The following is a 12,657-nucleotide window of genomic DNA, read 5'->3' as shown; positions in this document are numbered from 1 at the left end:
AATTGGTCTCAGATTTAGCCGTCCACGACTTCAAATATGAAATTGCTTTGACGAATGAGATGATTCAATTCATTTCTGTCTTTTTTTATTTTTTGCTGAATTTTCCAAAAACAAACATCGCTCCTTTGAAACTAAAAAAATGTACCAGATTGCTTCTAGATTAAGTTGTTGTTGGTTGTTGTTCAGGTGCTTGAATCTGTTATTGCGAAGGTTGGTACTCCAATTTCCAAAGGTTCCCCTGGTCTCGAGCAAAACACTGAAACCCAAATTGCTCCCGTTACTTGATAATTTAAGGCAAAACACATGCTTTGTAAAGCAACATGCATTGTTACTTTTGGAATCATCAAAATTGCACTGATACATAAAAAATCGCGCCAAGTTAATTGGGATGACAGACAGTGTTTAGCTTTGTTAGACAAAGTCTTGTATGTTTGGATAATGAGAACTGTATTCCACTGCTGTGCATCCTACACACACATTTGAATTATATAATAACACCTCATTGACCTTTGCTGCTCTAATACCTCTATGAAGTCTCTTCTCCAAATTATAACTGATCCAAGCTTGGCTGTCTCCGGCTGTGCACGTTGCTTCCTCTCAGCTCATTATCCATTTCATATTTACTGACGCTCTACCAGAGGGAACTTAGCGGGGGAGATTTAAGAGGACTTGTCTTATTTACAGAGTGTACAGGAGTAGTAAGGCTGCCAGAGACGCAGTATTTTTTAACTATAATTTCCAACACAGTGAAAACAGAAAGACAAAAATAGCGTTTAAACGTAGTTGCTGAAGCTTGGCAGAGATGGTCAGATGTGCGGAGCAGCAGTATATTGAGGATGGGAGAGATTTAGCGTCCGTGTAAAAGATGATGAGAGGAAATGAGCTGCAGAAGAGGACAGACAGACAGATGGCGTGAAAGAGCAGCGGTGCCTTTACTTTCTGGCACGCTTGACCTCGGACCAACATTATGAGTGTGAGCGGCGAGCTGCAAACCAAACGTAACGCAATTGGACATTGATTATTTAAAAACATAATGAACTGAAAACACTGTCTCAGCTTTAATATTCTCAAGAGGCTGCACTCTAGAAAAACTAAATGTTGTTTTTCTTCGAACATGTATTTTTGTGACGTCATGTTTCAAACTAGGAGAGCACAGGATGAGACCGTATTTAGCGAGCCATTTGTATCAATAGAGCGAAACAAGCCAAGCTCACAGTTAGGCTGATGGACAGGTGCCAAGGCTTCGTCAATGGTGTGGAAGTGGCGCAGTAATTAGTCAAATGAGGAGGAAGTGGCGGAGACGCTACAGAGAGAAACCCCCCTGGGGCTCTGTCTCCTCAGCAGGAGGACCTCCACGGCCCACTCAAATACACACACACACACACACACACACACACACAAACACAACCATGCACATACCAAAACACAATATGCACAGTTTCACACATTATGAGTCTTTTAGATACAGAAACAAGGATCCGAAACAATGGTCATGCTCACAAACTGGCTCACATCGGCGAACACTCATCACGTGTTATTTTGCTGCTGCTGTGACTGAATGCGATGGGACGGGAGTTGAAATTCGGATGATTGTATGTTTGATAAACAGCAGCCCCTGTCTGAGACATTACTGTGACACTACAGGCAGTGTTAGAGCTACTTAAAGTATTGCATAGAGGAAGTCAAGAAAATAAGAGAAATAGTGGTGGGAAGAATTATAGGGAGGATATTTTTGTGGCTGTCTATTTGAGAAAACCTAGTGGAAGCGAAAAACAATCCCCTACCATCAGCAAGTTAATAAAAAGGCTGCAGTTTATCTCTGTCTGAAAGACAAATGCCCTGACTGAGGATGGAAGGGAGGAGAGGAGCCGGGAGAGGCTGCCTCACATTTCCCTTCGTCCTTCCTCGCTCCCTTACTATGAATCCTTCTCTCTGATAGTTGCCAACTGGCTGGATGGTTTTCACCGAGCGAGTCCTGTTGAGAATCCTGCGATCGTTCGCTACTTCTCCATGACCCTTTGCTTCTGCTGACAGGGCTAATTAATGAATATATACAAAACTGGGCGGTTAAAAGATCACAGTGGGCTCCATCTGGCCAGCTGGTCTTGTTTGCCTGTTGGTTTGCGCCGTCTGTGGCTCTGCATTGTAAATATCCCCTCACACTGTCATGCCTTATCCGTTAGGAGAGTTCAGATTATTTTATCAGCTCGTTTGGGAGAAGAGGTGGATCAGTGATGTAAGACAGTGTTCAAGGTCAGTTTTATTAAGGTTCTTTATTGTCTCTTGGTCAGTTAAACTGGCCTACGATGATGAATCAGTTATGGCTCTTTGACTCGGATCTTCAAGCCCTGGCAATCACTAAAACTAGACTTACAAGCACGTTCAACAGCCTCTAGATCTTGTATAATGTGACACAAGTGAGCTCTGGATGAAGATGATAATCGCATCACTCAGGATGTTGGTGAGATGCAGTGAAGCAGTGAAGACAGCAAGTTTAAATACGCTGATTACATTTGAATGAGACTGTACAGCACCTGCAGGTGAAAACGCTCTTTCAGAGAGGAGATTAGACGAGGCTGAGTGTATGCAAAGTCCTGTCTCTGTGGGGTGTTTGTTCACGTGTGTGTGGTTGCGATCGTGTGCGTGTAAATAATGTTTTTCTTTGTTCAGACCTGTTTGCATCACCAGTGGACAATCCCTCTGATAATGTTACAGAAGCCAACCCATTCTACCCCCCCCATGTCATCTTGTTGTTTGTTTCTCTCGTCTCTTCTAATCTCAAACTCTCCCCAAGGGGTGTATGTAAATATTTAGCCCAGCTTTTGTTTTCTATGATGAGTCCCCGGATGCAGCTAGCTCTAAGTTACTTTGTGTTGTCACTGCTACCCCGTGTTGCCTCTGAGACGATGAGGGGATAATGTCTTTTACATGTTCTGTTACATGGCTTTCTCTTGAAATTTGGTTATTTATCTATTGTCACATCATTGATCAGTACATATGTGCAAGATTAACCAGCTAAACCTCGGATATCTCAACCTGTGAATAGTTGTCATTTCACAATGAAGAGGATGCACTGGTTGGTCTAGCTGGCACCGTTGTGTGTGAGTATAATTAACTGTTCATTTAGCTCCACGCATCACAGTTACTGTTGTCAAGCTTTCCTTCCTGGCACTGAACATACTGCACGTGATATTGCACTGAAAGACTGAAGCCAAAGCTGCATGTACGACACAAAAAGCCAGCATCCTCACCAGTTAATGACCTATTTAGAAGACCAAATATATTAAGACGATTGTAAAATAACTTTGTTTAGCTTACTTCACGGTTTATGTTCGAAGAGAAGATAAAGATAAGGGCTAACCAATCACATTATCTCTGGTAACGTTGGCTGTGGCAGCTGGAGAGTAAACGGACAGAGCTGCTTATAACTGATAGCATCAAGGACCAGAGTTGTGCTATAAAAAAACAGCAAGGAAATGCACCTACACAGTGGATGTGCTTGTCATTGAACAGGTTATTCTTTCTCTTTACGTAACCTGAAACCCATTAACTAATGCAACCTAGTTTGTTCGTTAGTAAGCTAGCCGAACATGATAACGACTGCAGTCTATGTCAGAGCACACAGATACACTGTGCTAATCCATTCTGCACACTTCCGCTCTTTGTTTTTAGAAATGCTTAAAAACAACAACAACACCCACCACCACTCAATGCTTGGAAATCCAAAGCTCGACAGACTTGCCTAGTTCCTTGCCGCTAAGCTCTGGTTGCACAATGCGCTGTTGCATTCACTGAATATTAATGCAAAAGGAAACCTTGTAAAAGCAAAATGCAAATCAGGCTGCAAAAATTCTTGTTTTGGATGATGAACCACACATCACATCGATTGTAGACTCAGTTGTTTTGGCAGTTTCAAGCCGTGGTAGACAGTCTGAGTCTACGCCATCAAAGCAGGTGGCAGATTAGCTGTATACATGTTGTCCATTGCTGAGACGGTCATCCGTCTCTTTTTCTCCTCTGTCTCATTGGGGCAGGAAGTCTCTCTGGGACACTTCAGCTTCACAATAGAAGTCAAATGTAGAAGTCAAATGTTTCTGCTTTTTCTGCGTGCGACTGGACTCCGGCGGCTTCCAGTCCTGTTGCACTATGAGAGGCTTCTGGTGTGTTGTGTCTTATCGAGCTCCTCCGAGGGGCTGCTGCTCCCTATGTGCTCTCTCTTACTGAGCTCTTCCCGGTGGCCCCGTTGAAGCCGGGTCTGCTCGGCAGAGCCCACTAATATTCCTTAATGATGTAACATCTGTCTCTGTCAACCTCCGTGCTGCAGCAGCCAGACACGGCCTATTGTGGCAGACTTCACAGAGAGATAAGCAGTCCTCTCTTAGACACAGACGAAGGGACAATAATATCAACACGAAGGACTACCAGCGAACATAGCCAAAAAGTCAACAAATACGTCTTAATATAAAGTGGCAGCAGCAGACAGAAATCTTTTTCATTTGTTATCATCTTCACTGTTTTGACTTTCCTCTGCTGTGTTGTTGACAAGAGGAACATTTTGAAAAATGTGAGGTTTGTGCGATAACACGAGTTGGTTTTTACATTCTATGCAGCATCAAGGTTTTTATTTTTTTATTTTACAATGCTACTGAAGTTGAGTACGGGGATCGACGTGCAGAACGGTGGCCTTGTGTAATGACTGCGTTTTGGGAGCCAGCTAAATCTGCATAGCACTTTTTTACAGTCATTTTCTGGAGTCTGGCCACCCTCTGTCTTCCCATCTGTGTTTACAGTGACACTCAGAGCTTGGCACACTGGAAGCAGTCATCATGGCTAATGATGACAATGTGAGTATGTGTGACATGTACTGTATATGAGGGAGTGAATGTGAATTTGCACACGTGTGCATTTCCATGTCTGACTGTGCACGTGTGTGATTTTTACAGCGTGTGCTTGACTGCCAGATAAAACATATTGGTCGCGATTTGGCATCGTAGCTTCTGTCGTATCCCGTGTGAGTGTTAGCAGCAGAAGGTTTGATTGGCCGTCATTGGCACTCTGCGGTGCCACCTCTCCTCTTTTCCTGTGAGAATGACAGGCCTACACAGAAAGCTGCCCAGGCGTCACAGCCTCGAGCCAACAGCATAACTGATTAACACTGCTAGATTTCTCCGCAGCCTTTCCAATCCATGAATTATCATTCCTCTTCACACAAAGGATGGGCACCGCTAAACAGTCACGTCCATTTTATTTATTTGTATCCTTTTTTCTTCCTTAAGTATGTTCCCTTTTCTATTTAGTAAAATGCTGCTTAGAGCTGAGGTTTCTCTATAATGTAAATAGGACTTAACCATGCACATAATCTTTTCGTGGAAAAACAGGCTTTCAAGTAAATAAATGAATACATTGGTTGGTGTTTGTTCCTTTTTGAAATGTTTGCTCTACTGTGGGGGCGTTCAGTGCGAAGGCGGTATACGGTTGGGGAGAATACATTTATTACAGTATTTACAGTATCAAACAACTGTGTAAATACAATCATACAACATTTGCTCACTAAAATGTTTAAATTTGTATTAACAGGAATCATATTTTTCTTTATTTCTTCTATTTAATGTTTTTACTGTTTTTTTTACAAGTACCTACAAATGTTTTGCCTCAGCTCAAACACCGACTATGATGATCAGTAAAGTTTCCTGCCACACTGCTTGTTTTTTCTCTCTCCTGCAGCTGCCCCATTAGTGAGTGAGTCAAGCTCCAAAGCCCTCAAATATAATTTCAGGCAGGCTGATGTGCTTATGGCCCTTCAGCGATGATGGTCACTCATCTCCAACCTCTAGCTAAAGGGGATTTAAAGCTCCTCAGGCCTATCGTGGCCAGCATTACCATGTGGTGGCGGTCTGCACCCAGCGCTCCTCCAACCTAATGCTCATTGGCCGGCTGCTGCTTTCTGGGCTGGAGCTCTTGTCTGGTTGACGGCACAGCTCAATCTTCTCCCAGAATGGACAGGGACCTCATCTGTCCGTTACAGGAGCTTGTAATGGGCCAACCTGTCAGAGAGATGAGCACCCTACAGTACTATCTGTCTTTATTTGTCTCTCTTTGTATTTTATTAGCCCATGTAGAGTGATAAAAAGAATAAAACAGGCTCTTCTCAGGCAAACATCCATAGTGGTTCTCATACAAAATGGCAGAGAAACAGATATCGGTGCTGTTTTATGTGGCAGTACATGATATACAATAGAAACAGGTCACTGGAGAGGAGGGGACACTGTGTAGGAGGATGTAGTGCACTGCTGTCATGCCCATTTACACTGAGGGAGAACGTGCCCGCTCAGGCATATGATACTCCTCTGTCACCTGTTCGACTAAAGTTAGTTGTGGGCAACATGGACAAATTTATAATCACAAAAACTTTGAAAGTCTGAAATCTTTATCAGCATGTTCTATTGTATAAACGATTTAAAGTTTTGTAGTTTTTCTGTTTGTGTGTCTAAATATATTTCACATATTAAAGATAATATGCTGTGACATATTGTGGTTCAATTGAACTTGTTTTTCATCAAGATATCAGAACCACAATATCTCAACATGGAAATGTTGGCACAAAGTTATATAGAGAGGTTAAAGATGGTAATATTTCATTTCTGTCCACATGTGTGGTTTTTATTGTCTGTCCTCTGGCAAACAGCAGAGAAGGTTATGTGGAACACAATCCATACACGTCAATGGGGAACAAACTGTAGTCTTTGCCTGGACCACTCATTGACACTGATGCATCCGTTTAATAGATGCTCTGCTTTTATATGAGACCAGGGTGCTGGTGTGGTGCTGGTGCTGGTTGCAGCTGCTTATTTTCATACCTTTTGGGCCACAATGACAGTGGTTGACTGAAATTGTCATTGGTTTGCTTGCCCTATATTTTGAGGAGATAATTAAGCAGTGCATTTTCCAAAAAAAAAAAAGCTGTTTGGTGATTGCAGTAGCAGAGACTGCACGATTATACATTGGGTTAGACTCAATTTAAATCCCTAAATATACAGGGAGAATGCAGGACAAGTAATGGAATTTGCATTACAATTCATTTTTCCCGAAAGAATTTCCTCACAACTCCTTACTGCATATTATGATAAATGAAAAAAGTTTGGATTCCACACATGAAGCAATATGAGTCTCATTGATCTCTGTCTTTGTCTTTTGCATTCCATTCCTAAGCTCAGAGTAGAGAATGCTCTGCCTGTAATGTCCCAGAGACGGCCATGAATCTTCCGGAGAGAGGCCGACCCAGAGAGCACTACCTCACATTAAGGGAATGAATATTGATTTAAAAACTAAATTTGACATGGTCTTTAAATTGACTTGAAAAATGCATTGCTTAAAAGAGTCAGGGGTTTGTAGCCCGTCAATGGAGCGGAGAAATCGTCGCTCTTGTTCTACGGTTTAATAAGATTCCATTAATGGCTTTTTCCACCTTGAGAAGAAACCTTCTCAAATGGTGTGTCTCACTGTGTCTCACTGTGTGTGTGTGCATGTGCAAATGTGTGGGTAAATTCATGATCATGTGCGTAAATACTCCTCTGTGTGTGTGTGTGTGTGTGTGTGTGTGTGTGTGTGTGTGTGTGTGTGTGTGTGTGTGTGTGTGTGCATGGACTGTTGAATTGCAGACTAATGACTTATTCAGGATGAGTATTTGATATAAACAAAACTAAAAGAATTGAACCACCTGTGTCACTCATCAAAACACATTTTAAAAGATGTTTTTGTTTTTGCACCGTCATTGTGCATGCAGATTACACCTTCGCATATCACTTTGAGAAGTAGTTTAAAATGTTGTTTGAAACTAAGCAGGATCCTTTATCCCTCAGAGGGCGGCCAAAATAAGACACCAGGCAATCTCGTCAGAGTGCTCGGTTGGCATGGGCTGAGCTTCTGGGGCCAGGCTTGCCTGCTCAGTGGTCCAGTGGAGGGAAACTGCCTTTGGCTGCCTGCCCAGCTTTCAGCTCGACAGAGACAGATCGTATGGACGCCAGTGTTTTCTTTCCCTAATTGCTGCACATCAACACATCAATCCAACAGACATCATTTCTCATACCAAAGCAAGAGATTGTTACTTTGGTAAATATGAGAATGTTTTTGATTATGAACAATCATGAGAGACGCAGACGATGTGCTGATTTCAATCATGTCTGAGCTAATTAACGTGGGTGCTGTGGTCGTGTGTGGGGATTGAATCTCAAACACGCCTAGATTGTCTTTGAAAGGCCATAATAGACTTGTTTAATTGATTCATAACCTTAATCACATGATAAATATAAACAATGACTTGATCATTGTGAACAGACCCAACAGTTCAGCCCACAATAGCAGGAGTCCTGCAGGAGACTGGCAGTGCTGCCATTTTGTTTTACCTCTTTTATTTTCTATTTTCTTTGCATAAACGTCGCACTTTGTTGTCAAAATGTGGAGTCTGTCTTATTCAATGGTTGAAAATCCAAAATAAGTTCCAGGTGTCCCCAACATTACCGGTTAGGTGCTAGATTTGCCTTATCATTCTTCAAACTGTCATAGTTTGGTAGCAGTAAGCTCTGTAACTGGAATAAAAGTCACACTCGCGCAATTCATAAGAAATGGTTAAGTATGGTAAAATCCAACCAGATTTAAATCAACGTGCTGTCAATTAAAGAACCAGTCTCAGGTCTTGCTTAAAAAACAGGAAGCTGCAATTTACCTCTTTAAAATTCTTAGTTCTCCAAAACCAAGAACGGTGTAGTTAAGAATGTGTTATTTCACCCATTTTAACAATATTGCAGATTTACAGCCTACATCAGCTGCCTGGCAGGCACATTTTCTGTGTTGCTCCTCACTGCATTTGACATTATAGATGAGTAGAACGATTTGATGTGCCGGGTGGTCCCAACCCCCCCGTCTTTTGCACACTGATCAACTTCAACAAGTACAATGTCATTAGCTGAGGCTTCCCTTGGCTGCTGTGGCGTCACACTCCCTTTTGCTATTCAGACTTAAACTCAGCTTAACATGTACCTTTGTATTCTTGTTTTGACATTTTTTCAATTGTAGTTATTTACTGTGAAGGACATTGCGTCATATCATGTATGTAAAGTTTGAAGTGTTTGTAATTGCTTGAGTAAATGATTGATTGAAGACGCAAATCTATAGTACCTCAAACTAAGGGAATTAACTACACATCACCAAAGTAAATGCAATATTTAAGCCTCACATTAAGAGATTTAAAAATACTCTAATTGCTTTAAAATATTCAACAACAACAGGCTTTTCCTGGGTTTTATTCAGAAGAACTGTACAAAATGGTTTTATGGTGTGAAAGTGGGTCTTGCGGTGTCTTAGGGCAGCAGGATAAGTGGTAATCCCTCGGGTGGTGCTCTGTTGTAGACTACAGATCCTATATAGAGCCTTGGCCGCTGAGTCAGCAGCCTTTCCAATTCTTCCAGGGGGAGCAGACTAATCTCCCGAGTACCTTCCTCTGTCAGCGGTCCAAGCATCTGTCGTTTTGCCTCTGGATGCTACTTTGCAAACATCCCAGTCCCTTGTGGCATCCCAAACCCATTGCTCTTACTTGTTTTCTTTGGTGGTTGTCAAAGGCTGTGTCTGTTTGGGTCCTACCTGACTTCATTCTGCTCACGCCCCAGTAAGAGCGCTCGATTAATTGCAGCTTCTAAGTGGAAATGTTGTAATTCCTACTTGCACTTTAACGAGGGGATTACGGTCCTTCATAGGTTGCAAACATTCTCTGGCCTGTTTGCTTTATAATTACCTTCAGTAACCCGTTGGATTTAGTCACAAATGTGTTTTTGGCAAGCTGTAAATAAGGCTGCTTGTGTTAGTTCCAAAAGAGTTAACATTGTGGAGATACAAGGTGCTCACCCAGCAGTGAGGATCTGCTGGAGTTTGCATTTATTTAATTTGATCCTGACTGCCAGACTGCAGCTGGCTAGCTAAGTGCTTTGCCATTAGGGCTCTGTTCTGTGTTTAATTCTCCTGCAGTGCCGGGGCTTATGGGTATAACGCCAGGCTGCGTACTGCCTGCTTTACAGTAAATGTTTACCATCTTGTGTGCTACGTTTGAGAATAATCAAACCACTCCTCTGTGGTCTTCTTAATTAAACTAATGGCTCCGGTAATCTGACCTGTGATTCTCTGTTTTCTCCTTCTGCAGATTTATAATGAGAAGAAGAGCCAGTTTGAAATCAAGAGAAACAACCCCAAGGACCTGGTGGAGCGAGTGGCACGGGACATCTCCAAGCTGCTCAACAGCAAAAGGAAAGCCCTGGAGGTAAGAGGACGATGCACCTTTATACAAACATGCACTATAAGATATGTAAAACACAACACGCACAATCAAATAAAAATATATAAGATGTAATATATTATACAAACACATGTTTATATATGAAAATCCTCCTTATTGTTGAAGGACAATAATAGTCATCTCTGTCATTTGTATTTTTTTTTCTTCGTTTAACATTAGAAGAATGTATTCTGAAAGATAGTTTGCGTGATGCATGAGGAAAAAAAGTTATTTCAGAGGTTATCATTCCAATGTCCTGCATTTTGGGGCGTAATTATTACCAGCTTTCTGCTCAGACAGCCCTGTGATTAGTTAAAATATGTTTCGCTCTCACAGTGGGGAACCTCTCACCCTCTAGAGAAGAAGACATGAGGAGGTACACAGGCAGGGAAGCTGATTGACAAGGAGGGAAATGAGAAAAGTACACACAATCACCTTTTTAATTTTCAAAAGCCAGAGATAAAGAAGCGTTTGTGCTCATCCTGAAAATTGTGATTCTAAAATCAAAATGTTGTCCCCTGTTTAGTAGTCTGTCTCACAGCTGTGTTCAAATTATTTTTCACACTTGATATTACAGGACATTTTGAGAGCATATCATTCCCAAATTACCTGATTCGAATTTGTAATTATTGCTATTTAAAGCTGAATTTGTTCTTTCTTTCCACAATGGCGGTGAGGCTGTTTGGTGATTCTCATCATCTCCTCCCACATATACACATACAGCTGCACACACACACACACACACATACACACACTGGTTCCTTTTAATCACTGTGATCATCTTTATCGTATCGCGCACGAGCTTCACTCCCACACTGAAACTGTTGAGGCTGTAATGCTTTTGACATATCTTTAAAACTTTACCCTGCATTTATATGTATATTTTACCTTTCACATGATACAGACAAAAACATTAATATCAGAAAAAGCTTCGGATTACACTACTGGACACTGGTTTCATCAGTGTGTGCTGAATATGTCGAGTTTGAATTTTCATCCACATAGCACCTTGTTTAAGAACGAGGGCGGCTGAGGGTCTGTCCACTTTCCTTCCCTCTGTTTCTGCCCTGATATGGTAACTCATGGCGAAAGCATTGGCAGTTTTGAACACAGTTGAAGCCTTATAGAGGAGCAGAAGTACCGTATATATCTTTTAAGAGCATGAGGTCTTGTGGGATGACGGACTATCATACTAAGGAGCAGAAGTCTCTCAAAGGCACAGTTAATTCTACAGCTTGGATCCTAAAAGGAAAGACAGTGTTGCTGTATGTCTCCCGTGGTCATGTGTAGGATTCGATTTGGAAAGGCTTTGACCCTCCAAACCCGTTTTTTGGAAGAAGGTGAGGCAGAACCATAACCGACTTTAGCCCCTGCACGTCCCTCAACACGCACCCCCCCCCCCCCCCCCCCCCAACCTCCATGGGCAACACTGTCACCTCACATCCTGTCTGGGAGATTCACTCAGGAGGGAGGAAATGAGGTGAAAAAAGAGAAGGGCTGGAATGAGAATGTCTCCCTGGGGCGTGGAAAAATCAAGAAAATGAAGTTCAGAAATTCATAGATTTAAAAATGAGCAGCTAGCGGGAGGGAAGGAGAGAGAGGGGGGTCGGGGGGGAGGTGCGGTAGTTGCAGGGAGAAAAAGAGTTTGGGGGGAAGGAGAAAGCAGAGAGGAGAGGAAGAGAGAGTCAGGTGATGAAATTGCAAAAGGGAAATCGGGAGTCATTATAGTATGCAACCTTAAAAACAGTATGCAACAAGTTAATATATGTTTCATTTGGGCAGGTTAAGATTTTATTTTTCGACTAAAACTATGAACTAAAGACTGTAGGCTAATAAATTCATGTGGACTTATTATTCATACAGGGAGAAACGTGAAAGCCATGTCTTAATGCAGTCTGTAGATAAGAAGGTCCCAGACTCCGCTCAGCACAGTTTTCACAGCGTTTTATATTCCTGCCTGTTTCTACTCCTTGTAATGGTTATTTAGTCCCGAATATTCCCTGCCACACATTTAAGGAAAAAGAAAGAAAAAGGAATTGAGTGTGTATCTGTGCACAGACGTGTGTGTGCATGCAAGAAGAAATTATTCTTCTGCAACCTATTTAAATACTGCTTGGGGTGATTCGTTGTAATTCATGTTTATATTACTAATGAGAAAATACACATTGACTGTGAATACTCAGTTACTGATATAAAGTGGGGAGGGAAGCATTTCTTAGCGTTTGGGATTTAGTTGCTTGAGCCTTAATTCCCAAATTTGCAACACATTTTAATAATTTAAATACTCTGCTTATTTGGAGAGGTGTTAAAAAAAAGCTCCATTCGGTGAGATTTCA

General features: G+C 41.9%; 1 protein-coding gene across 1 annotated transcript in view; it reads left to right on the top strand.

The window, feature by feature from the left end:
- Nucleotides 1-12,657, top strand: part of cacna2d2a (calcium channel, voltage-dependent, alpha 2/delta subunit 2a) — a gene marked incomplete at its 5' end in the record, with an annotated part of 147,292 nt that overhangs the window by 35,122 nt on the left and 99,513 nt on the right. The window contains one exon of the mRNA XM_079266262.1: nucleotides 10,190-10,306. Within this exon, the coding sequence (XP_079122388.1) occupies nucleotides 10,190-10,306 (117 nt within the window). The remainder of the gene's footprint in view (nucleotides 1-10,189; nucleotides 10,307-12,657) is intronic.

This window comes from Melanostigma gelatinosum (genome assembly GCF_949748355.1).
Source record: "Melanostigma gelatinosum genome assembly, chromosome: 3".
In the NCBI taxonomy this organism is placed as follows: Eukaryota; Metazoa; Chordata; class Actinopteri; order Perciformes; family Zoarcidae; genus Melanostigma; species Melanostigma gelatinosum.
Note: the sequence above shows the minus strand (reverse complement) of the source record. Positions and strands in the feature narration are given on the sequence as shown.